The 26,727-nt window shown below is 36.9% G+C and overlaps 1 protein-coding gene across 26 annotated transcripts in view; it reads right to left on the bottom strand.

Annotated features, from left to right (window-relative positions):
- Positions 1–26,727, bottom strand: part of CCDC73 (coiled-coil domain containing 73) — a 95,220-nt gene that overhangs the window by 50,515 nt on the left and 17,978 nt on the right. For 9 of the 26 annotated variants that reach the window (XM_066997529.1, XM_066997527.1, XM_066997526.1 and 6 more), the window contains one exon: positions 5,375–5,519. The exons of 14 other annotated variants lie outside the window; for them this stretch is intronic. In XM_066997529.1, the coding sequence (XP_066853630.1) occupies positions 5,375–5,519 (145 nt within the window). Of the gene's footprint in view, positions 1–5,374; positions 5,520–6,231; positions 9,163–10,384; positions 10,487–21,555; positions 26,556–26,727 lie in introns of those variants that run through there. 3 more of the 26 variants (XM_066997531.1, XM_013177669.3, XM_013177667.3) reach the window with 3 other exon arrangements.

The raw sequence follows: 26,727 nt of genomic DNA, 5'->3' as shown, positions 1-26,727 counted from the left end.
GATAAGAACTGAAGTCCTCTATGGGAACAACACTCCAACCTACTCCCAGATTATAAAGGAAAATCTGGAAGCTCTCAAAAATGTGTATATATGTGTAACTACTGTTGAAAAAAAACAATAAACATAATAAATACTTAAAGTGAGAATGACAATTATATGATAAGTGTTTTCATGTGAAACCGCTAAAAATTATAAGCCTTATCCATCATTTTTACTTCTTTCAAAGGACATTTATAGTTTACCCACTTTGAAACGAAGGCTTTTAAAACTTGCGAAGCACTTTTTTAAAAAGTTCCTACAGCTGTTTAATAAGACCAAAACATTTTTGTTATACTTGGGAGCATAATGTTGTATATAACTTTGATGAGGTATCAAAAAACCACAAAACCTTAAAAGTGTTCATTTTTTATTAGATGCCTTAGGACTACATGGATTTAAGTGTTTTTATAAAAAGACTACCATAACAATAAAAGAGGAGTAATTTGATGGTTTATTTACTCGTTATAACCTTTAGAAAGTGTCAAGCCTTCTTTAAAGTGTTTGCTTCAGGCTGTAGTTTTACAAGATGGGCTGTGGATTGGTCAAGCCCCCTCGATTCTTGACCCTGAACAGATTTAGGAACAGAGTACAGCTGGCTCATGTCCAAGCAGCCAAAACTGCTGTTAGGTACTTTTATTATCTTTTTCAAACTCATAATCTACCTCCTACGAAATTGCACATCCAATTTCTCATGCAGCTCAATCAAATAGTACTCATAGAAACTACAGTTTGATTGTTTCATGCTATAATTAGGATATCCTTCATGAACTAAACAGTCAAGTGCAACTTTTAGAAGACTGCATAGATATTCTTAAGTTCCTCCTCTCACTAATTTCCTCTTTTTACTCTATCATTTAAAAAAATATCAAATCAAGATCTTCACTATACTTATTGTTGGCTGGCTGTTTGAATTATTCATTGCAATAAACCTCACCAAAATCTTTCATTTCCCTGACATCCTCTTCAGTTTTACAAGTCATTTCTGCCTTATCCCCCTTCTAAAATATAGGTGCCCCTCTCATTGACTCTAGGTACAGTATTGAAGTATCTTTTTTTTTTTTCTACCCACGATTCTACTCATCCTAAGAAACAGTTTGAAGATAGCTTAAGTCCAGGCTCTTTTGCAAATGAACAAGAAAACAAACACAAACAAAAAACAACACATCCCAAAAGAAAACAACAACAAAAAACTTTATTTCTGCAACAGTTTCATTGAATCCTACAGGTTTGAGTTCTTAAAATAAATGGACTCCCCTAAGCAGCCTATATTGCTACTGCAGGTGCCTCTGGTGCCGTTTTTAACTTCACTGCCACTCTGTGCATCAGAAGGCAGAGTTCTTCTGCAGAACACCCTTCCCAGAAGGTTCAGCTTTGGGTATATAGTGTACTACTACATACTATATAGTATATTACCATAACAGTATACTACTGTTAGTTTAGGTCTAGACATAGTGCAACCAGTATGATCTTAACTGGCAAGTCCACCAATGTTTTAATACCTCTAATAACTCAAGCTTAGTCTTTATGGTTTGCTTCTCCAGATGAGTAACTTTATGGTTTTATCAACTTAGTCTTCACTTTAGTCTTCACTTAGTATTGCAAACACCAATTTATCTTCTGGGCATAAGCGACATTTTCAAATGCTAACCTACTGCTTTCCATTTTCATCTCAATACTGAAGTCCACTTGCCCAAGTTATCTGTGAAGCACTGCCAAATTCATTATTTAGCTCTGCTAGCACAACTACACACATCTCCATTCTGGAACAGGCTAGCTCAGGTATCCTTGCATGGCACTACACTGTGCAGTGCAAACCCTTTCAGAGTTGCCAGAAAGCATGAGTATGTTTTAGGAATGGAAGAAATGGAAGAGTAGTTAAAGTGGGAAGAGCTCCTTCATGACCTCTCTGTAAGAAAACCTAGAAAAAGGCCCCTGTACTGAAGAAGTTGGATAAGAAGAGCCAGAGGGCAAAGTTAATTCTTGGTAATTTTTACTGAACAGATGAAATCTGTTACAGAGTCTGCAGTATTAAAATGACATTCTGATGTCCTGGTTAACTATCAGAAAAGGCTTCAACAGGTGTTTGTTTTCAGGCATAGAATTGGATCGCTGAAACTTATCCTTTGCACTAAAGAAAAACATTAGTAATTTTTTTTAAACCGTCACTAAATTCAATCTTTTTTTGTGCTCAGCTAATCATCACCTACATTGCTTCAACTGTTACCAGAAATCCCCATATCTCATGTATTAGAATACATTTCTATGCAAATCAGGAAGAACACCCTCAATTTACATCCACATTTTTCCCGCTAAGGATATTTTTCTGTATCTAGGCCAAGAAAGAAACTCAATACACAACATACAAGCTTTCTTGTCCTCATAAACATTGTCTTCAAACCTACTGTCACTATCCTATATGCATCGTACTTCAGGAAACGTAAGAGACTTCCAATTTCACTTACTGCACAGCAACTTTATAGCATTAAATAGACAATATTTATCTGTTAAAAAAAAGGATTGCCTCATATTACTCAATGAAATTAGACCAAATGATTGCAGAGCAATGCTGAGAGACTTTGGAACAAAGTGAATGAGGTATTCACCACAAAAAATCATTTGTCTGATTGGTGCATGATGACTAGGACAGCTAAAGCAGCGAAAAGATAAAAGGACATTCAAGCCCTATCCCTGGGGGAGGGGGAAGTAATAGTTTAAATATATACATGTATATAACTAGAAGCTACAAAAAATAAGTCTGTTCATATTAAGAACACATACTCTATGAACAGGCTAATGAATAAAGTGAAGGTCTACTAAGTATAATAGTTTAAGTAACGCATTGTCTACAATAAAAGTGCACTGACCATCGACAAACTGGGATTAAATCTGTAAGATGACAGAATATTCATTTACTTCAATAAAAAAATAAAATTATGAGCCAATTCTCCAAATTATTTTTGAAGTTAATTACAACTATACATGTAACAAAGAAAAGTAGAAAACATGCTTTGAAGTAACTCAATGCATTTGTTTAAATAAGCATATTCAGAAAAATCAAAAAAATAATTTTATTGTACGGAGTATGGATTGAATCAGTTCTCAAAATATTTTAATACCTAAGTGTTTAATTTTTAATCTATCTAGTTTTGCACAGATTATTTCATCTGTGAATTTACTTTCATAAGTTTGCATTTATACTGCAGTACAACCTTATTCAAGTTATTCAAAGCAGTTTATTAAACCCCAGATATATGGTAGTTCCTGTCATGAAGAGAATCCTGTCTAAGTGACAAGCAAGATCAACAAAGGGAAGAGAAACAGAAGCAAACAGATGTAAGATCTCTCATCTAAGGTCAAGCCATAGGTCAAATACAAAATCGAAAGAAAAACCCACTACACTTGGCTATACTGCCTCCACTGGGTTATCAATTTGCTACAAGCCTCGCAAGCAACTTGGAAAAGAAATTTGGAAAAGAAGTGGCAAAGGAATCAAGAAACCAGTAGAGCTTTAACTCTGCTATCTATTTTGCAGATGACAATGGTTTAATTTAGTCCATTTTGTTCTTGTCCATGGGAAAACTACCACAATGCAAGACAAGCACTGTAATTCTCTGAGTTCGGATTGTATTTTGGTGTGTGCACTACCTTTTCCTCAGGACTGAATATAAATTTACAGAATAACCCTGCAGTGATTGGATTTGTAAGATGCTTAGAGCCAAAATCACCAAAGGATTTTGTAGCATTGTTCTTTTAAAGCAAAACATCTATAAAGATTCTACTTAAAAAAAAAAAAAAAGTGAGTGGCACTATGCATGGCCATATTATTTTACTACCACTGCATGTTCAAAATATTAAAGTTTTATACTCCAATTTTCAAACATACTAAGCAAGCAGGCCTAAATTGATCATTAAACCCAACAAAAATGCATGCAGGTACACTTTAGGCTTTCCAATTGACTGGGTGTAAAATGCTTAATTTTTTTGACATACAATTCTAATTAAAAGCAAGTAATTTTTTTATTCTATTTTATTTTTTTAAGGATGAAGGAAGGCGCAGATGTTTTAGCAACTGAGTAGCATGTCTTATCTATGGAATTGGTTCTTGGAATTAACATCAGCTTTGAAATTAAAAAAAACCTTTAACCAAAAAATTGCTTACCCTCTTGAGGCAACATTGTCTAAAATAAATCACTTACTCTTGTAATATAGCAGACACAAAAGAGAAAGACAAAAACAAAAATATCCCCAAAGATGAAGCTTCATAGCGCTATAAAATTTTAAGACTCTGACCAAAGATATTAAAAATGCATAGTTATGTTAACAACATAAATGGAGTCTAGCTAATATCTTAAGGTTCACTCCAGTAATAATTATAGAAGGTCCTCAGGCTTTAATTTTTAATACAAGAATAGGCTAGACTAAACATCATCATTGTAATAAGAGTTTAGGGATGAAGCTGTGGTGAATTTCAATAATACTGCACCAAGAAAGTGGGATTGTGCACTTTTTCCTTCGATTTTTTATGGCAGTTATTCTTTTGTTTATGTTTTTTAAAGAGAGGATTACAGCATTTAACTTAGATCAAAATAAATACATCATACATCAAACTTCATCAATACTAATGTTTTAAAGTAATAATACACATCTTTTGAACAGGTCAAATTCATCAAATGGAGAAAGACATACTTTAGATCTTCCAAAAATACAACAGTTCAGAAATGCTAAAGGGAGAAATAGAAGAAAAAGCGTGTACCTATACACAATTGAGAAATTAACCACAGAAAAATATAGCTGCCTTCAACAGTGCTGAAACAATTTCACCTTAGTACTACATGATGATCCTACTCTTATTTCAAAAAGATCCCCTATCCCACCATACTCATATACCAGTATTGTAGGGTTCTAACCTAATAGTTTAATACTTGATGTACCATGTGCTAAACAAGGAAGACTTATGGACTTAGCAATGACTTGGATTAGCTTTTCTTCCTTTTCTTATCAACAGCCACTCTTTAAGAGAAGAAATGACTACAACAAAATACAAAAGCGTAATGTAGATCATTTTTGCATATAGCCTAATGATCAACTGCAGCAGCTTGCACATAATTATAGGAAAGTCAAATTCATTATTTCCATGCAACCCTGTTGTCTTGTGCAACCTACACAGAAAATTTAAATTGTGGACACTGCCTAAGTCCATGTGATTTTTTTTAAAGCGTATTTGTAGTTGGTGAATTACTTAAAATACAGTATGCAATTTACCCATACTTACACAATGCTTTCTATGATTACATACAGGAAGACAGAAATAAAACATCAATATAAAAACGTTTACCCTTCTTATACGCAGTTCTTCTATAGCCTCCAATAAACTTGTTTTAAAGTCTAACAGTCGAATGGAAAGCAATGTCTCTGATGGACTCTGAAGATTGGAGTCAAGTGTCTGTGGTTTAAAACCTTCATCCATTCTTAAAGCTTGTCTGCAAAATACAAGTGTACATTTCCTCTTCAGTTTATCTTTAAGAGGATATTCAAACTGCAAAATTGCAAATGTGGAAGCAGATTTTTTGCAAAGAATAAAAGCACTCATTATAGCCATTACGCAATCACTTTTTCCATTTTAAATTCATGTGTAATATTGCAAAAGAAAACAAACAGCTTTATCATTAATTCACCATACTCATTTGTTTTCCTCTTTATTTTGGGCTTGGTTTCAGTTTTAAATGAAGACTGATGAGCACGAAGGAAGTAGAACTCCTCCTCCCATCCCCCAGCTACTGCCCTGCACTGGCATGAAGGTACTGCAACTAACACAGCAGGCCATGAGAAGTGTAACACTGCCTACCTCAAGACGTCAAAAGTCATAGATCAGGCTTGATTTTAAAGATCTTCCAACTGACTTGAAATAATGAACTAGAGGTGATATTTGGGATTTCTGCTTGTAAGAAGAAAACTTTTCCTTCTATTCCCATGAGATCAAGTATCAGCTTTGGGGCTTTAAGCTAGCTACACCAACGGTTGTTGAGTAATGTTAGTACAGCTCCTAAGACACACAAGCCTTCCCAGGGACAAAGTGTGTTTTAGTGACATCAGAGAGCACTACAATACTTTTGTCAGTTTTGTAGATCAAATGATGACTGAAAAGATAGCAATACATATTTCATCTGCATTTTGCAGATTTTATTTATTTACCTGTCTGTATATGCAGACATGTATACACACACAAGACTTCATCTCCAGCAGCGTGCTAGAACGAACCCAGTCACGTACACTCCTTTAACACAGTTCTACCCTGTCCCCTGAGCACACTGTGGGGGTTTCTGCACCAAGAACTGAAGAGGCTGGGGCAGAGCGCAGGAGTTACGACCGACCTGGCCACCGCTGCACAACCCTGGGGAAGGAATTCCTGGAGGAAGAGTGGAGACCTGGTCTGTATCATGGGGCCATAACAACCACAAATCAGGACTCACTGCTTTTTCTTCTGTTGTCTAAATAAAACCCTAGCATAGATCAAATTTAAGCTGCTTGATTGTGGATAATTGATTGATTCCCTGCTCAGTTACCCCACCACAAGAAGTTATTCCAACTAAGTTACTGAAATCATGGTTTTGCTAAAAAACAGGAAAAAAAGTCTGAAATATTTAAATTATTTTGTTAATGTCAAAATACGTGTTTGAAGGGCTTCTAAAGGAAAAGAGATGAACAGAAATCTGAATAAGAACAATGTACAAACATGTACAACTTCAATCTTTTTTTTTTTTTTTTTTTTTAATTAAAGCTCTAGTTAAAAAAAACTTTTAGCCAAAAATTTAGAATTAAATCAGACCCTGGAAAGCATACATGAATTCTTTCATCCAAGCTCTCAAAAATTGTTCCCTACTGATAGATACTGTACCAGTAATTCATAAAGCACAAACAACATTTTTATATTATACCAAATATTGGGAGGTTATCACAGCTACAAAGCTAATAACAGCACTAATATTATGCATAGTAAATTAGGCATGAAGCCATTTGATTTCAATTTTAAATCATGCTATATTCTGATCTGAAGGGTAAAATTTTGTGCATATAATGTTAAGACATGATACATGCTCTAATTCTATTGCAATCACCTCCCATTACACCTTAGAGTTGGAGGATTCTGCAGCGATTTTCACACCATAGTACTGTTAAAAAATGGAGAATTGGGTGCCTGTTTTATTAGAGGTAAAGAAAAATAATTGTGCTTGCAAAAAAAATCTGATACAGAAAAACGATGTCCTAACTCTAGGCACCACCCTACAAAGGAGGGTGCACTTGAACTTCAGTTATGAAAGGATTCCTATTCAAGGTAACTGGTAGAACTGGCGCGTTAACCTATACACACTGAGGTTTGTGATTTTCTTTGCCATCACAGAAGCGATTTGAGAATTACTTTCTTAGGGTAATATTTTCAAACCCATGTTACAGTAAAGGGATGGAATAAAATTGGCCTCAGGCATCCCTGGGCATTCCCTCAGCTTACCGAGCTCAGCAAGAGCACTTGACAAGCAAGACATCACCTCCCTAAAGCAGTGAGAAAGGATAAAGGCTTTTCCGAGAGAAGCTCATTGAGTCTTCATCCATCCCTTCATCATGAAGTACCATTTCCTCACGCACAATTTGTACTCGTTCTGCTACAAGGAGGTCAGACTGCTTTTTCTGAGGCTGCAACAAAACGCTTCACAGCCTACTGCTGGGAATTGCAAGGCACAGTACGTGTTACACACGCTCCCTCTCCTCCTCCAAGTTGAGCGCGAGACACCCCTGCGGTGTCTTCACCACAGAGATCAAAGAACTTGGTTACCTGCTAAGTAGTTCACACCGTGCTTGGAAGAAAGAAACCTAGACAAATTATAACGATAAAGGTACAAAACTGAATGCCTTAAAGCATCTGCCACATACTGGTAATGTGCCAGCTTTTGATACTTCTTTAAAACAGGTATCTAGAGATACTATGAAGATGTATGATAGATAAGTGTCTTTTTGACAAAGCAAATACAAGAAAACCTCTGGTGTAACTAAAGCTATTCCTAATAAAGCAGGTGCACTTTTACCTCAGTAATTGGTATTTGTCAGAATAATTTTAAAACACAAAAAATACTCTGGAGCATACACAAGATAACATTCTAGAAATTAAGAAGTAAAAATGAATGAAGTTCTAATTCTGAATTGTTTACCACATTTGCTTTTCCATTACTTGTTTTACGCTTAACAAAATAAGGACAAAAATTACTTTTTAAAAAGCACATTATAAAATCCATTTTAACACAATTTTAAGTGCCATAAAGGGCTTTATATCTTTCAAAAGCAGTTATTAAAAATTACATCTTAAATACCCTACACTAGAAAGTAAGTTAGCCTATAAGCCTGATAGGGGTCAGGGTAATAACACAGAATGAACAAATTACACTGTCATTCCACTTAAATTATTTAAGTTATTTAATTTGACCTGTAGATAGTCTCTTGTCTTCTCATCATGCCTGACTTTTAAGTGGGAGGTCTTCATTCATGATGATCCTTTAATGGAAGCAAAGCTTTCTCCATTTAACCCATGGTGTTATCAATCATGTACAGGGATAAATGAGGCTGTAAGATTTTGCCAGTATCACAAATGACACTGTGACCTGAGGCCAACATCTTTATTTGCTTCTCCAGTGATTCACTTCAGCAGATATTAACCAATTTTATAATCCATGAAAGGCAAAATTAAAGGACACCATCCATAAAACAGAATAATTCCTATCAGCAACAAAGTGATGTCTGTATTATCTTATAAATTATATGGCCATACAGTGTGGTAATGTAATGAAGTAAAGATGGTAATAATCAAATGCCTAGGGCAAATGCTAATATGCATTTAATCACACAGCATGAAGCCATTTGTCACTACAGTTGAATGCATGTGTACATAAAATACATGAGTCACGTCCTTATTGTTATAGAATAACAGCATCAATTTCACACTATCATTTTACCACAATAACAACCATAGGTTTTGATATTAACTAAAACATTCCAGCACCAGAAGTGCAACTGATGGCAATATCTTTAAAAAACTATTTTGAAAGACATTCCTCCTACTGCTATTCAACTTAACACATTTGAATATTGCATGTGTGCAGACTTTTATTACTTTTATCTTTTTAAACACCCCCCCCCCCCCCCCCCCCTTCCTTTCAGTACTTTTTAGCAACACCCTGAGAGGCTTTTTAGAAACAAGGTAATTTATGGCATTTCAGCCTAGGCTGAGTCAACCCTTAGGTACGTCTCATCCTTGATAAAGAATTACTGATTTTCACTTGCTTCTTTATAGGTATTTACAGATGCACAAAAAAAGACAGAGCACCTGCCCAAAGAAAATCAGATGTTTATGTGTAAAGCGCTTGCAAATGCTAAAACCAGAACAGGTAAACTTGAGATTAAGGGAAGTAAAGTGTACGCGTCAAATTCTGGGCTTGGTGAAATACAGGAATCAAAAATATTAGTGAAGAAACTTCACCTGCTTTCATCTAATAACTTTTGATCCAAGGGTTGACCATAAAAATATGGTAGCCCCCATCAGATGCTGAGACAATAAGAAACAACTTGATCACCTCTAAACTTCAGATGCAGGCCACTAAATTTGACGTTTTAACTGTAATAAACGCTTGTGACAATTTGTGAAAAGCAGTACAGAAGTTTATGCAACTGAAATAAATTCATCCAGGAACATAAAACATCCACATGCATACAGTTATGTCGAGTTAAGGGCTGGCGTTCAAATCTGAATATGCCAAGTTGCTGTGTTTACAAGATATCAGTGATGCACTAGAACCACCAAGTTAGATTACAGTTTAACAAGCATGTTCCACGTTATCACATTGTACCGAAGCATAGAATATTGTCCACTTTTAAATCACTTTTTAAAAGTCTTCCTAAATAACAATGGCACAGTATGACCGAATTTTAAATAAGATGGTACCACTGTTAAAAATAAAAATAAAGGTCAAACCACAGAGGATAAGGTTGCTTTCGCAATCCTTAAAGCCCCCGAACAAGTTTAGAGACACTGCCTGATCCATTAAAAGCAAGACAATGCCTCACGTATACATCTTCTCTTTCCAAGGAAATGCCTTTTCTTCTGATACTGTTCGAATATCTACTTTCGCTGGAAAGAAGTAAAAACAGATTTGACTTTAACCTATTCTTATCCTAACTTAAAAATGTGGGATAAAGCCTTAATTTCTATTCTAAATTGACTAGAAACTAGACAAGTGTTCAGCTGCACCAAATGGGCATAACAAGCCTTTAAAGATCCGTTTTTATGCTATGAAGAGATCACCAGAAAGCACTGGGGTGAAGCAGGTGTTCCAGATCCCAACCATCAAGTCTGCCTTACACCGTGGTTGATAAACCAAATAGGGTTCCTCTATGAGGAGGGAACCTGCTGACACAGCGACAAAGCTTGGATTATAACACAGCTTAGCACATCTACCTAGAGGAAACAACAAGGCAACAAAACTAAAATACACTACATAATGTGAGAACCATACACTTGTTCAGAATCCATCATGTAAGCGCTTATGGGGGTTAACATGTATTTTACTAGATCAAGAGAGTTGCAGTGTTTTGAAGTTCTTAGGCTTGTTTTAATAAAGTAATATTCAAAGACAGCACTTTCCCTATTGTAATTGTGTTTTTACGAAAAAACAAACACAAATTTTAAACTCAGAACATTTTTCTGGGAAGGGTTATTTATCTTTAAGCCTTTACCAGCTGAAAGATATTTTCTGTGGTTATGCTTGATATTGTCTTAATTCATTTTTCTATTTCAGGATCTACAGAAAAATAAGTTATTTTTCACTTCCAATAGAAGGTTGCAACACCTCTCCATCCCACATCTTCCAACAAGAAGAAATACCATCCCCTTGGGAAGAACAACTGCCTTTCTGTACACCAGATACCACCCACACCCGACTAACATGCTGGATTTGCCTACTAGCAAATCATCTGCAGATCCACAAGGTGAAACATCTTCAAGAGCTGCAAAAACCACGCTGGCAGGTTATTGCCATGCCTGGGTCTCCTCTCAGCTTCTGGAGTGCTGACAGTGGTGCATCCTGCCCAGGAGGAACACACAACAACACAGAACACTCCTGAACGAACGGTATTGGTTTAATGCTCTATTTTGTATCCTTCTGGGCTGCACATCTTTCAGGAATCATTTGGTTTAGTTGAGAATGGCTCCATTCAAACGTACAAATCAAAAAACAAATAACCTAGACATTTCACACCAATGCAGTTCTGGGAAAGAAGGTACTGCCTCAAGCACATCCAGAAGTCACGTGCCTACAACCAGCAGGGTACTATTTAACCTGAACTATTTCATTCCTAGTACAAAATCTACCATGCAACTCATTTTCAATACTTTCCTACACAATTGTGTTAAAGATATTAAATCATCTATCCATTGTCACCTATGATTTATTGAACTTTACAGTAAGTCAAGTGGTACTGTCAATGCAAAATACTTAATGGTCTAGCTTATGCTAACTTTAGATAAATATTGACTTATACTAGAATCCCCTAGATTTTTTTTTATCCCTGTATTACTTAGATGTAAATTTGGGGAACATACACTTACTATAGTAACAGCTGCCCTAGGTTTGGCAAAGGGTCTTTCCAGCTTACTAATTCATTGACAATGCATAAAGTCCAGTTGTGACTCTCCTAATAAATGGAAGAGAACAGTAATATTTCACCTTGGCCTTGCAACTACAGGATTCTTAAATTAGCACAGAGCACTAATTTGGATCATGCGTTGCTTTTTATACGGTCAAGTAAAACATTTCTACCAGCATGCAATTTATGTTTTGACAGTGCACCTTTGGGTGCTGGTAGAACCAGGCTGCTTCACTACTTTTCTGGAGAACATTCTCTATTACTAAGCTATCAGTTAAGGGGATAAACTTCACTGGATCTTCTCTTTTTTATTAGCTAGCTCTATGCTTCTTTACAGTTTTGTAAAATTAGGGGTTACACTTGCACTAATTTACCTTAGCATGGAATTGTCTCAAGGGCTTATGACAAATTTTGAAACAAAGACAGCAAATAAATGTATTGCTTGTTTTGCTAAAGAAAGCGAAGATGTTCTTCGCTGCTCTAACAGATGAAGAAATAAAATAACAGATTTATTCCACCTAGTAGAGATCCGTTATTCAGCACATTTTATCCAAGGAACAAGTTTGTGAACCTGCTATTATTTCCCCTTTTGCAAAGGAAAAAAAAACACAACACAGTCCTAGTCACATCAAGCTGCCCTCATCTGTCATATTCTGGCCCAAATTCAATAGTATTTGTTTAAATTCAAGGTATTTGTAAAGATTTTCATTCTGGAAGATGTGCATGTATTCCAAAGCTGCCCCTGCCAAAATCCAGTGAAATAGGGTGTCTGGGATGAAGGGGGCAAGGTAGTCCAACATTACCTCCTTAACGCAATACAGTTGTCCTAAAAAAAAAAACGCCTTAGCAGCTTTGCTGACAAAAACATCATCAGATACCACCATATTGTCTTATATTACTAGTATCTCTCTACAAAATGTCATGCTTTAATAAAATTGTGAGAGAAGTATTGGCCAAACAACTCCTGGATCTTAGAGCCCTCAGGTCAAAAAGTAATGGGCCTGGATTTTTTCCTTTTCCCTAAAAGTTTTTGTGCTATTCTGTAAGATACTACTTTCCCCCCTCTCGGGTTCAACCTGTTAGTGAAGCTACTGACAGAGAGTAGAGATGTGAATTATCATAAAATATCATCAAATGGTTAAGATCTTTATCTGTTTCAACCAATCTAAATAAAACTGATGTTTATTATATGCGGACTCAATGTCTGGAAACAAAAATTGAGGGAAAATGAATAAAACATTCCTGACAAGACCAAACTGACGACACAGAAACCATGTAGGAAAGTCTCTCCAACTGAGGTTTTATTTTATTCCACCTGCAACACTGGATTTTGAGTAATAATAAGCACTTCAAGCAATCAGTGTGTCAATTCAGCTTTTTGGATCAGAATTCAGTGAAAAGATACTCAAACATGGAGCTGTAGTAAATGCAACCTGAAGTGAAATTTTTAAGCACATTTTGTCAGGTACTTCAAAATTAGCTACCTGTTGAATTCTGGATGAAACTTAAAGAGAAAGGAATTGCTTGTCAAAGTATTGCATTGTTTGAGATCTGCGTTCACACACACACACACATTAAAAGAGGATGCCTTCAGGAATCAAAAGAACTTGATAAAGAATTAAAAGGATTTTTTTTTATTTTCTTATTTTGATAAAAATATACAATCTTCCAAAAGCTAGCCAGCCCAGGCATTTTCAAAAAACAGGTTATTTAAGATTTCCATAACATGCAAGGTGGTTCACAGGTTAACGAACACAGAAATAAGTTTTCAGAATCCTTACCTTCTGTAATCAAAACCAATTATATAGTATATTTTATCTGTCTGTTATAGGACAATACTATGGTTTAAAGGAAAAATAAAGAAGGTAAAAAGATTTTTTTTTTCAAGCACAATTAAAAATATTACTAAGAAAACAGCAGCAAACATCTCAATTTTTTCAGGTAAAAATTAAGAAAGAGAAAATAGGATGGTTACAGTAAAAATGTGCATATACTTCCAACTCTCATGTGGGATTAAGTTCTCTTCTCCCTAACCTTTCCGTTCCAATATTTTTCAAGATTTAGTCAATGTCCTTTTAAGTATTAGTATAAAGGCATTAATTGTTCAATGGATCATTAGTTCATGGGAACCTCGTTTTACCCAAATTTTAGAAACAGCAAAATCTAGAGATCACTTTACAGAAACTCAGTGTGCAAGACCAACAGATGTAATGCGTGATTCAAAGTAGCATACTTTTTATTTTAAGCCATACTGCCACCTACTTGACAACCTAATGAACTGTGCTGGCCTGAAACAATGCACTGTACTTACAGCTAGAGCCTTTGAATAAAACTGAACTTTCTAAAAACATGATTGTGCAAGGATTAAAATATCAGGAGCAACGAGCACCTCAGCTACCTTTCTCATCTGTTAAAAGCTCTCTGGCAGTGCAACAACAGCAGCTGCAGAGTTCTGCACAAAGACCAAATTTATTCAGGTAGCACTGTGATTTTGTAGTTACTACTTATTTGTAGTTATAGTCGTGAAATAAATATACCAAGTATAAGTCAAGGCAATACTTAGACTCAATACTATCAAGTAAGGAATCAGACTAAACATAACATTAAACAGATTTACTCTGAGGAAGGGATGTAAGAAGGGATGTAACTCAAAGAAAGTAGGTTCTGAATGATGCTTCCATAAAACATGTTGAGCTGTGGCATTTTTCTCACATGATGGGCTCATTAAGGGCAACAAACTGCTCTCTTAACCAAATTTAGTCCAAAAAGATTAGGGACAAGTCAGCAAGAGAAGCACAAGCAATCTTTTGTTCCCTCAAGTGCAGGCACTATTGATGTTTATTCCCAAAGTTTTGGAAAGGAGTTGTTTATTTTATCTTCAGAACAAACTCCTTTGCATGGAGACTTTTTAAAAATGTGTCTAATAAAGTATTAGTTTTAGTAATACTTTTTCCTCTACAAATCCTTCAAGACAATTTACAATAAAGTTACTATTAAACATTTTGGGATTCTTATAGTAAAACCTCAAAATGAATTAAGAGCTCAATGAGCTATGGAAAAGTTGTTTCTTCTCTGCTCACAGAGAATGTTGACGTTGGTGAAGAAGGTTCCTACCTCTGAGAACAAGTACCTAATCCTCTATATTTGCATCCTGCTACAGGTTACCGTGACGATGTCCCCGCAGCACCCGTTTTGGAACAGCTCCCACTGGAGGACAGAAGCAGCAGGAGATGGTAAGGAGCACAAGAGGTGTCTCCTCCTTGTCCTGCAGCATGCTCAGAGCTCCAGAGACCGCAGAAGACAAGCAGACCTTCCCCCGCATTGGGTACCCAGTGTAATATAACAACAGACACAGCCTTAGGTCGATTTCTGCAGGAAGGGAGGCAGAAATATTCTGTGCATGTTTCTCTACGAATACAAGACAATACTTAAATGCAAAAGGCATGAGAAGACAAAATAGCAACAGTTTTAAGATTACACATAAATATATCAAAGACAGAGTTTTTCCCCCCCCCCCCTACAGTTTAGCCATTGTCACATTGTCTCTTTTGTGTTCATTGAAAGTTTTTTTTACTAGAACTACTCATGGATAAACTACTAAACATGGATATTCTACTTGTTTGTTCAGATCTCCCTTCTTAAGGGAAAGACAAGAACTAAACTTTCTTAGTGAAGTAAGTATTACAGGTTGAAGCACTCTCCTGCTGGCTACACATATACTTATCTTCTCAGCTATAAGAACCATTGCCTTGGCTATAACAATATGCATCTAGCACTGAAGTGTCTGAGGAACTAAACCAGAGAAAACATCCCTGTTTCAAGCCAGCAACACTTCAGCGTAGTTACCTGTAGGCAAGAGACACAGGAACTCAAATGCAAGTGGCACAAGAATCAAACTACAAGATGGTAAACATAAAAACACCAGGAGAAACATGCAGGAAGAGAAATACTCCTGCTCTTGTGCTCCTCATTTGGACTCAGATTGTAGATGGTGGCACCGACAGAAGAGATGCGCCAGATATTAACCATTTCCTCACAGACCCGTAGCATGGCAAAGCTTGCCCAGAGGCAAGTAGCCTGAGTAGAAACTTAAATAAGTCATTTGAAGACTTTAGATGGGACACTGCATAAACAAACCTGTGTGAAAAGAGTAAACCCTACACGATAAAAAAAGGGGAGAGAGAGTTCCCTCTGGGAAAGGCCCAAGTTTATTAACTGTGCCGGGTCCTTCCGTGCTGAGCAGCAAAAGCGCCTTTTTTCCCCGTCTCACCCGTGCCCCCAGCCACCCTCACACCTCCAACACCCACGGCACATTCAGAGTGGGCAAAACCCCACAGCTGCCCCCCTTACCCCCTCAGCAGGCAGCGAGCTGCAGGCCGGACATGCCACAGCCACCGCAGGGCCCCCAGCTGGGCCCTGGGCCTGCACGGGCCAAGGGGAGGCAGGCGGCTGTGAGCGGGGAGCGGTTCCTCGCTCCCGCCATTTCCTCGTCTCCAGTTCGTGTTCTGGCAGGAACGTCATCTTTGACAGCAGCACGAGCTTCCATCAAAGCACTGTTTCTGTAAATTATATAGTGCAAGCGTCTTTTTCCATGAAGTTCATAGCTGCGGCTTGGTACATTTAACATAATACAACTTGCATTTTAGGGGAAGATAACACTCACTGGGAAGTAAGTTGCTTTTTATAAAATCCAGTGATTTACTTGGCAAAACCCTGAAATATTTATTTGAAGCAAAGATTCCAGGAAACGTAATATTTTCCAAAGCACAACTCAGAAAGCATTCTTTGCCGAAGGTTTGAAATAAGCGATCTAGATCTCTGAGAGTGTCACCGGTGACCCAAGATTTATTCCTGTCAAGGCCACAGTTGGAAGCTAGGAAAGGGAGAGTGGAGGGCTGACCTTCCTACTGAAGTTTAGAGACAGTGCTACAAAATGAACACCAGATTGGTGACTACCAGCCATTAACTGTTGGCCATGACAGCTGCTGGAAATCACATTTGCGACTCTGCACAGCTTTCCAATCTTAGAAAGACATTTGGCAGTCTAAAAAATATGCTACACAAAACTTTGTCGTTGCTTTAATAGTTTCTGCTATGAATTCTACTAGTGTCAGCCATTACATAAGTTTTATACTAAAATTTCTTGAAGAAAACTATTATTTTTAAAATGTTTTTGTACTTAATATGTCAACAACATTTGGCTTTCTAACAAAGCCAACATATAAATAATATCTTCAGCTACGATCTGAAATCTGTATCCATCTTTGGTAATACCTTCTTTAGATGAAATAAGATGTATACTTGCTAGTGAAACACACCAGTCAAATGGTGCATGTTCCAGTAAATGCTTTTTCTTTCTCAGCAGATGCTATTACTACTGACAGTATTACAAGTAACTTGAAATATTAATGCAATATTTACTTAGCAACTTTGGAACCTGTCAAATCTTATTTCTATGGTAACGTTTGCAGTTTATTCAGCTTTTTACATTTATTTTTTAAGTTCCTTATATTCAGCAAACTTCTGTCTGAAGCTGCAGAAGAAGTGCTATTGCTACCCAGAATGTGGCTGGCCTGTTATCAGTTTTATTTATATGCTGTGAAGATTCTGGGATTATATTCATCCTCACTAATGTGAGGAATTCAGTCTGAATGGAAAATTTCAATACCTTTTAGGATAAAAAATGGGTAACAACCAGACATGCTTCTACATTTTTATATATAAAATACTCTGTGATATTTTCCCATTCTAAGTTTTGCTCTGATAGGTATCGCAGCCCCGCTGCTGAGGCTGGGCGAGCGCAGAGATGTGGCCCATGCTAGGGAAGTTCCCTGCCCCAGCTTGCTGTGAGCCAGAGCCCAGCACGGGGCTGGGGCTCCCAGCCCGCAGGAATTTAGGACTCCTGCTCTCTGCTGAGCTCAGATCCCCTGTCCCACTGCTCCTCCCACACCAAATGCATCTATAATCTTCCTATGCTACTTCTGTTACTTTTGCTCAAACCAAAGTGGGGAGGAGGGATATGACGGAGAGAAATTGATTGCTTTCCATTGTCCCTGCATACCAAAACAAAGTTTTTGGCCTCCTACCTCCAGTTTTTAAATCTTTTCATTTTATATAGCCTCAAGTCCTTCCAAAAAGACTTGTTGGAATTCCATCTGTCCTTAGAGTAGCTGTATGTTCATTGATTCTTGCCCTGGATATATCCCCATTTTCCAAATTATTCCATGCTCACACAAGATAGTAGTGAAGAAAATAAAAAAATAAAACCAGTAATATCTAAGAAAGCTCAATTATTCCACCTGTTGCAAAATCAGTCCTGATCAAGCAATCATTTAAGAACTCACCTTCCAGCTTTTTGCTATCAATGGCACTATTCACAAGTTAAAGTGAAGTGCTTTGCTGAACGCTCAGCAAACATTTGCTAAACCTCAAAATGTTTGCTACAAGTAACAAGTTTCAGTATCTTAGTCAGATTTTCACAGTTTTTATCCGAACTGCATTCCTTGAAGGAATATTAACGGTCTCAGTTCTCTTCCTTACATTACAAACTGCACTCCAGCTGACTGTACCGTCAGCTAGCACAGGTGGTGCTGTTAAAAACAATCAAGCTGCTTATGTCAAATAAACATGGTCTTAAGACAAAAAATAATTCCCAGTACAGTAATTCTAAGCATCTCTCAAATACACATTTCAAATACCATGACTAAAAAAAACAGATCAACAAGTTATTTTATAAAACTCTTCTCAAATATATTCTTAGCTTGAAAAAGATGGTAATCAGATTCAAAAGTTATCAGATTCAAAAATAGTTTTAAAATAAGAAAACATCTTTCTTTTGTATTTAGGTCAAATAATAAGGATGGCCTTCTTATCACATTAAAAAAAATCAAATACTACAAAGAAATACAATGGCAGTCATTTTTTCCTCATTTTTCTCCCCTCCTCCCCCCCTTTTTTACAAAAATTATTATTCATTGATTTGGTACACAATTATTTTGTTGTTAGCGAAAAGCCAGAACCGCAAATACCACAAAACTCAATGGATGATTTCACTGGGAACAGTATCATATTAAGGCTAGGGCATACTGACATCTGAAAAGCAGAAAAAGAGTTAGTCTCTTTCAATTTTGTTTTTCATAATTATGCTATACAAAATAAGCTGCTGTAAGAGACTGGGGGGAGGGTAGGAATCAGAGACTCTTTGGCTGAGTGGATGTGTTACATTAATTTCTTAATATGTGAAGGAGTGGATTACCCCTCTAACAGCAATGGGAAATTAGTTTCTTCATTTCTTCATTAAGACTGTGGGAGGGAAATTAATTTTCTACTCTGGTTTTCAAAATTAATTGAATATATCTTTATTAACATGATAAATATGTACACATACTTTTTGGTTGAAAGAATTCTCTAAATTAATCCTAAACAGACATTTTCAAAGCAGTTCGTTAGCACATGGCTTTTTGTTTAGTTTTCTGATGTTATATAAACATTGAAGAAATTGATCGCCAAAGTTCCATCTAATAAAGTTATCTACAGAAAAAAGCATCTCAAAACAGTTTTTCTAGTATTACTTGAATAGCACGTTAGTGAGTTTTCTTTTTTCCTACTCTATATTTGTACCTGTGCTGTTGCAGTCTAACGTGTACCTAAGTGTTATGCTTTCACGCATATGAGTGTATGCACCAGATATTGTATTTGGTGGCTCTAACAGGAAAGCCCAGTTCTTGAAAACACCATCCACTTAGTTTGAAGGCACCTAGATGCCTCCACATATCTATTTCTACTTAGATGAATTTACAAAGCATCTCAAAAGTTGCTCACTTCATTTCCTACACACTCAATGTTTTTGTATCTGTATTGTAAACATGGTTCCTATGGTGTAGTTCCACCACTGCATCATTATATTCTTTTATCTACATTCTATAGTATTCTTCTAATACAAAGTCAATCACCTCAGTTCTACTAATGGCTTTTTTATTTAATCTTCCACTACATAAATTACAATCATATCATCTAACATCTTTCAAACTGAAAAATAAGTCAAGCATTTTTCTAAAAAACTTAATCTTTTAAGTACTGAAACAAACCATCAATTTTTAGACTGTCTGAAGACAGCAAGGCAGCATGCTTTGATCAGACACAAGCTGTAGAATGAACGCAACAATATCACAGCAGCCTCAAAGAGCCTATAACATAAGGAAAGTAAGATCTTCAGGCCCTTTTGGTCTAAAGGCTAAAAAGCATGAGAAAATGCATAACTGCCTCTTAGAACTTAATTTTCTTCAAGTATCAAATGCATTATACAGGGAATATGATTTCTTTTAATCTTCATTGAATGAGGGACAAGTCCATGGTATTTTATGGGGCCTCTGTCTGCCTGGACAAATAAGTAATCATGACCAAAATTATTCCAGTTATTATATAGGTTACCTTCATTTCATCTTTTTTGTTTTTTAAAAGTATATGGTTAACCTTGCAACTTCTACCATCTTTCACATGGAGTTACTGTATTATTCTTTTCTTAAGAGTCTAAAGAAAAGAATCAGAACATTATATCTGTGAAAGGGCACTGCAGTTACTGTAACCCAAATGCAAACTCTAACCTCTACCACCAATTCCTAAGTGAAAGTCACCATTTTCTGTTTAATAAGATGTGTAATGGTTTGACAGTCTTGATTTGTAAAAAAAAAAAAACAGAAAAAAAACACCTTGATGTATAAAATAAAACGATAAATGAAAGTCTGTGAATGCAGAGAGTCAAACTATCTTCACAACCCCTGAGAAACAATGACCTTTAAGGAGACTGTACCAAATAATCATTTAGACCTTTCAGATGTTTTTCTACCTGAAAATATTACCTATGTGGCTGGAATATTTTGCTTTCTTTTTCTGGGTTCAAAAAATTCAAAAAAGTTATTTCCTAAGTTACACACAAAAGACAGGAAAAATACCCACATAGTCAATGGAAATTTACCTTTGCAGAAGTTCCTCAAGTCACCTCCATTTCATGAGCTCCACCTTAATTCATATTAATTGAATGCTGGAGAATTATTTTAATTGAATTGTTCTGCACCAGAAAAAGCAGACTACAAGTATATAAGCAAACAATGGGGATACATTAGAGCTGATCTCCTTCCTTAGGAAGTTAATAGGAAGTTTACGTTTGGCTGGTCAAGAAAAGAACATCTTTATTATAGACACAGATCGTAGGAATTAAATAAGCAAAGTTTATAGCGAACAAAAGCAAGACTGTCTCAGAAATATTCACACAATATAATTCAACCTGTTTACCAAAATAGATCTTCTCTTTGAAAACTGCCGACAAGGAAGTTACAAAACACAACCAGAAGGAAGAAGCAGAACAAGTTCTTCACTTGTTTTAATAATTCATTGTTTCATTAGTAGCTTAAGAAACATCAGCAAGTCCACAGAGCATCTTTGTTAACATGTTAGCCATAATTTGCAAAGACAAAATTAGTCGCACTCTTTGCCCAGAGTTAAAACAGTTCAGCTTTAACACAGAAGTGGAAAAAAAAAAAAAAAAAACAGCTTCCATCTCATTTTTTTTCCTATTGTTTCTATTAGGGGAACTTAAAGAAGCAGAACAAGTATGGATGAAAATTAACTACCGGACGAGATCTCAGCCACCTGAGGAAAAGCCAATGGCAAAATCAAATAAACTGTCACCAAAACCTCTCTTCCAAAGGAAGGAAAAATCTCTCATCCAACCTGCGACATGAACAGCACAGAACAGAGCTCCTTCCAATAGTGTAACATTTATGAAAATTTAAAATGGTCTTTTTTTTAAGCTAGTGGTGCTGTTTTAATTACCTCATGTTCGTGGAGGAGGTTGATGAAGGCCCTGCAATTCTCCATGTCAGAATTCCAACACAAGCTTCTGCTTCTGTCACAGCTCCAACAAAACCACATTATCCTCTCCAAGGACTTTAAAGAAGAAAACACACACAAACACAAAACAAAGCCACACAACAACACAAAAGACAGCATGCTGCCCGAGATCAAGAAAACTTCAGAAGACATTTCGTATCCCAATACACAATCTCAAATTGAGGAGAGAAAAAAAAAAAAGCTTTTTATAGGAAGTATCCTCAAGCTCTTGGTCTCGAGCCAGGACTCAGTAACCTTCTCCCATATGTAACAAACTTGGCATGAATGGGGCGACATAAGGCCATGCTTACCATCCTTGACACCGTACACATCATTAGCACCCACCCACCCGTAAGTCAGATGAGAATGGCAGTGTACGAATGCCACGAATAGTCAGAACACAAGACCAACGCTCAGACTTCCAGCCCAAAGACATCTATTTCCTTCTCACTCATATGAACTTCCTTGATTAAAGAAAATAATGGCAGCACAGTTGGAGGTGCCACAGCAGTCCTGCAGCATGCCTCCTGTCTTCATGAGCCATCACAATGATCTAAGGGATCTACAGTGTCATTTATCCAGCAGTTTCTCCCAAAGCCAAATTGTTCATCGCTGGTGTTCTTCCTGAGCTACAGCATTAGCCAAATAACTACTTGCTTGCCTGTGTAGGATAAACTAGATAATGACTCTGAGAAGGAACATTAGTCAAGCATTAAAGAGTTAAGCATCCTTTATGAAATAGTCTGGCTTCGTTGTAAAGCATCAAGAGTTGTATGCACATCTGAGATGCAGTCACAACGATTCTGCCAGAAATGAAAACTGGTGTTTTGGGGGCCACAAAACAAAAATAGCCATAAGATGTTGTACCAGTTTTCCTCATTTGATCTCTCTGAGAAGAGGGACTGCTTACCTAAGTTTTCCACATATTTCTTTAGATTGGAAGATAGTTAAGGCAGCTTGTAATCATTGACCTTAACATTAAAAACCAACAAACAACAACAACAAAATACTTTCCTTCTGCCTACTCTGTGAATTTTATTTATTTTTTAGAACCTTCTTTTAGACCATAGCAAAGACTACGTGCATCATCAGACCTGTGCAGGTTGTCCCTGACACAGATGGTTCTCTCTCACTCAGATAAAAAACCTCAGAGTTCTCACCAACTGCTTCCTCCAATTCAATTAAATTCACTTTTTTCCTTACCTGGCTACGTAGTATCCCAGCCCATTTTCTAGAAACCATAATCGACATAAAAAGAATAGCAAGTTACCATGTGCAGAAAAAGAAAATATAGATAGATCAACTCCACTGTCTACAAAATCAGAATTCATGAAAAACACTACAAAAAAGTTTGTAATCTGTGTATCAACTCAAACAACCATTAGGTCTGCTTGGATAAAAGCACCTAAAATAAGCACCTCACCTAAACTGACTGCTACTCCCCAGTGGAAATAAGTTGAATTTTTATGATTATGTCCCTGAAGAAAATTCCTTAAAATCCCTTTCTCACCCTAAGTCTTAATGCAGCCCTTCCACCTCACAAAATCCACAAACGCAAAAGTTTCTAGTGGATCAGTCAAATCAAAACTGACTGTATCACAGCAACAAATGAAAAGTTTACCAAACAACTCCACAGCTACTACAATGAATGCCAGGCATAACAAACATCAACTTCACTGCATTTATGCACATCGGAAGCCCGCACTGCTGTGATTGCTGCTTCAGCTGAACAAGATCAAGACAAAACCAAAGCTGTCCATCTGGTATTACAGTACTTCACTTACAAGCGACCTGACAGCTCAGTTTCATTCTGAAGTGAAACATGGCCTTATGCAGCTTTGTCTTGCGTAGTTTGATAACAGATTATCGGCAGAAACATTCAGAATTATAAACTAGAAGTGTAAGAGTAAACTGAAAGGCCAGCACAGAGCTCCCTCTAGTGTGAGCAAGAAAAGGAAGTAATATGAACACAGGGTATCAGCTGGTCAGAGAAATGCGTCACAAGAAATGTAATGCTACAGGAATAGTTACAGAGCTAACTCATAGTCCCAGACTTGAGCAATCTGGGAGGTGAGACTGAAACATCAGGGCTTTTGCTCTACTGTCACAGCGGTGCTGAGGCTGGGAGGGCCCTCTGGAGGTTACCCTACCCAACGCCCTGCCCAAGCAGGGCCCCCTGGATTGGGCTGCCCAGAACCACATGCACACAGCTGGTGAAGATCTCCAAGGATGAAGAGAAACTTATCTGGGCAACCTGTGGAAGTGCTCGGTCAACCTCACAGGAGGAGAAAAAAAGGAAAAAAAAAAAAATAGTGTTTCCTTACACTGAGGGGGAAGCTCCTTTGTTTCAGTTTGTGCCCACTGCACCTCACCTGGTGACTGGGCACCACCAAAGAGGCCTTGGCTCCATCCTTTTTGAGTCCTCCCCTCAGGTATTTGCCTACATCTGTACTATGTATGTAAATACATATTACAAGCAGGTCATATTCAGTCCCGCAAGGCTTTTATTGACCCTCTGTAAGCGTTTTATTTGTGTAACTTTCCCATAAACATTTGCAAATGTTTGTATAAATAAATATCAAACTATTATTAACAATCTATATAACAATATATAATATTAAAAACAACAAATATTAATTTGCTAATTGAATGTATGACTACTTTTGTTATTTATGTGCTATTACAAGTGTTAACTTATTGCTCAGAAATAATGGTTAACAGTTTAGTTGTTACTAACTAAATGCTCAAATTAGGTGCATGCTTTTTTTGTTTTTAAAAATCTTTAGGAAAAGTTCTGCCTCATTTGGAAATTTAACAATTAACATTAACCTATGAACCTGTCCTTGAAAACTTTTTTTTCTTAATAGCAAGAACAACTAAGTTCTCACATTTTGTTTTTCTCTTACACTGCCATAGGAAATGTAGGTCAATTTATTTTATTTTTTTAAGACAGAAAAGCGACTAACTCTCCTCTGAAAGGAGCAAGCAATAACACCAGTAGAGATCAGTTTTATGAGCTAAATTCAAACATTCAAACTTTTAATTCCAAGGAGCCTCATGACCAACACTTAAAAGCCTTCATTCATCGTATCTTCTGGGGATGAAGCAATATTCCTAACTGATAACAAAGTGACATGTATAGCAGAAACTTAAGCATATTTAAAATGTACTTAAAATTCTATTATAGCATCATTAAAATGGTAATCTTGATTTTAAATAAAGATTTAACAGAGGCAAGTTTGTCACTCAACATCATATCATTCTTTATGTCTTTTATAAGACCAGCCAACTTAGCCGGGGAAAAAAAAAAAATAAAAAAATTACACTTCTGTAGGAAAGTATAAGAGACAGCAGGTGATACCTGAGAAAGTATTTGTCTTTTCCAAATACGAGCTGGTCTGACATAATCCTTCCCTACAGCATACACCACGTGGAACAGTTACCCAGCACTCTGAGACAGTTCACTCAATTGTTGAGATACTTATTACTGAATGCGGTAGTTTAAATAACCCTTTGATGTTAGCTGCACTAAAACAATGATTAAAATCTAAGTTGTGTCAGATTAGCTTGAGTAAAAAGGAATTACTTCTAAATCAAGATAGAGTTAACTAAACTTCTGCCCAGGTACAAACATGAGAACTTCAAATATAATTTTGTATAACAGACAAATGTACCGCATGCGATGCAGGAAATGAGATAAAGCAGCGCAAAGAACCGAAAAGATGCACACACTTCTAAAGTCCACAAGAGGGGGTCATTCAATTACACAATCACGTAACTTCCCTTACGTTTAAAAGTTCTATCCACAGCATATCATATCAGAAACTATTAATACAAACCGCATGAGAAACTGGGCAATAGCTACAAGGAATTTAATATTTGAGAACTTAGGGTAGGCTATATTTGCATACTGGAGCGAGAAAAAGGGTGTTACTTTTCCTGACTCTACGCTAAACAACCAAAAAACATCCTTGATAGCACAGTCTGTATGGGACACAGCTAGCAAGGAGCTAGATGCATTCCTGTCCCAAAATACTCCGAACAGAAATCAGTCAAGAATATTATACTTACCTATACTGAAACAGATACACTGCTACTCATTTGCAGCCAAGTAATTAATATATGCAGAAACAGCTTAGATTGATATCACACCTTTCTTGGGAGGCGTGCAGCGTATTTTACTTAGGCTCAAACACACCACGGAGTTGTTGTGCATTAATGCCCCTGTGCTGCAGCCGTCCACGGGTATTTTGCTGGCTGGCAGGCTCACAGAGACCCTCACATAGGAGCTTGGGCTTAGAGCTGAGCAGCAACGCACAGGAGGAAGCCACAAAACCCTTTATAAAGTAATGGGCGTTTCTCCTGTTTTCCAACAGGTAGCCACCAGGTAGTGTCATCTTCCATCTTAGCATTACCCGGACAATAAACAATCTATATCGTTCTTTCCTGGTACAATGCAGTTCTCTCTGCCCTCAGTTGCATTGTAAGTAAATACACAATTGTACTACAGAGCTTTCTATTGAGATCTCCAGCAGCTAAAAAGCATTAGAGCAACCAGTTTAAGTTACACACTCATCAAGTATCTCTTAACTGCAGTGTTGATGTCACAAAGTAAATATTTAGCCACAGTCATCATTCCTCCAAACAGTTTTCCTTATTCCACACTTGACAAGTTTCTGTTTTTCTCCCGCAAGTATCTGATCACTTCCACCGGCATTATCCCGTGCCCTTTGTGTACTCTTCCCTGCTTCTGTATACACAAACCACTCCAGCACTTAAATAAATAACGCAATCCAGTGACTACAGGAAAAGCGCTAGCACAAGCACAAATCACGCTCAGTCCCTGAATTTCCTGCTAGCAAAATTGTTCCAAGTTACTTTGGGATGCAATTTATTACTAAACATAATAGCCACATACAACATTACCAGAACACTTTCTTAAATTCCTTCTCACCTTACCCTTTGTGGCTTTTCAAGTACCGCTTCTTGTCCTTGTTAAACACCACAAACTGTTTGAGGAAATGCTCTTAGAGTAAACTCGAAGCACTCCCTCGGAGAAGCCCGATAGCCACAACCAGGTCAGTCTGCACCTCGCCTCCGTGCCAGGCTGCTCCT

The sequence above is a fragment of the Anser cygnoides genome, chromosome 5 (genome assembly GCF_040182565.1).
Source record: "Anser cygnoides isolate HZ-2024a breed goose chromosome 5, Taihu_goose_T2T_genome, whole genome shotgun sequence".
Lineage (NCBI taxonomy): Eukaryota > Metazoa > Chordata > Aves > Anseriformes > Anatidae > Anser > Anser cygnoides.
The sequence above is the reverse complement of the archived record's forward strand: the minus strand, read 5'-3'. Positions and strand labels throughout refer to the sequence as shown.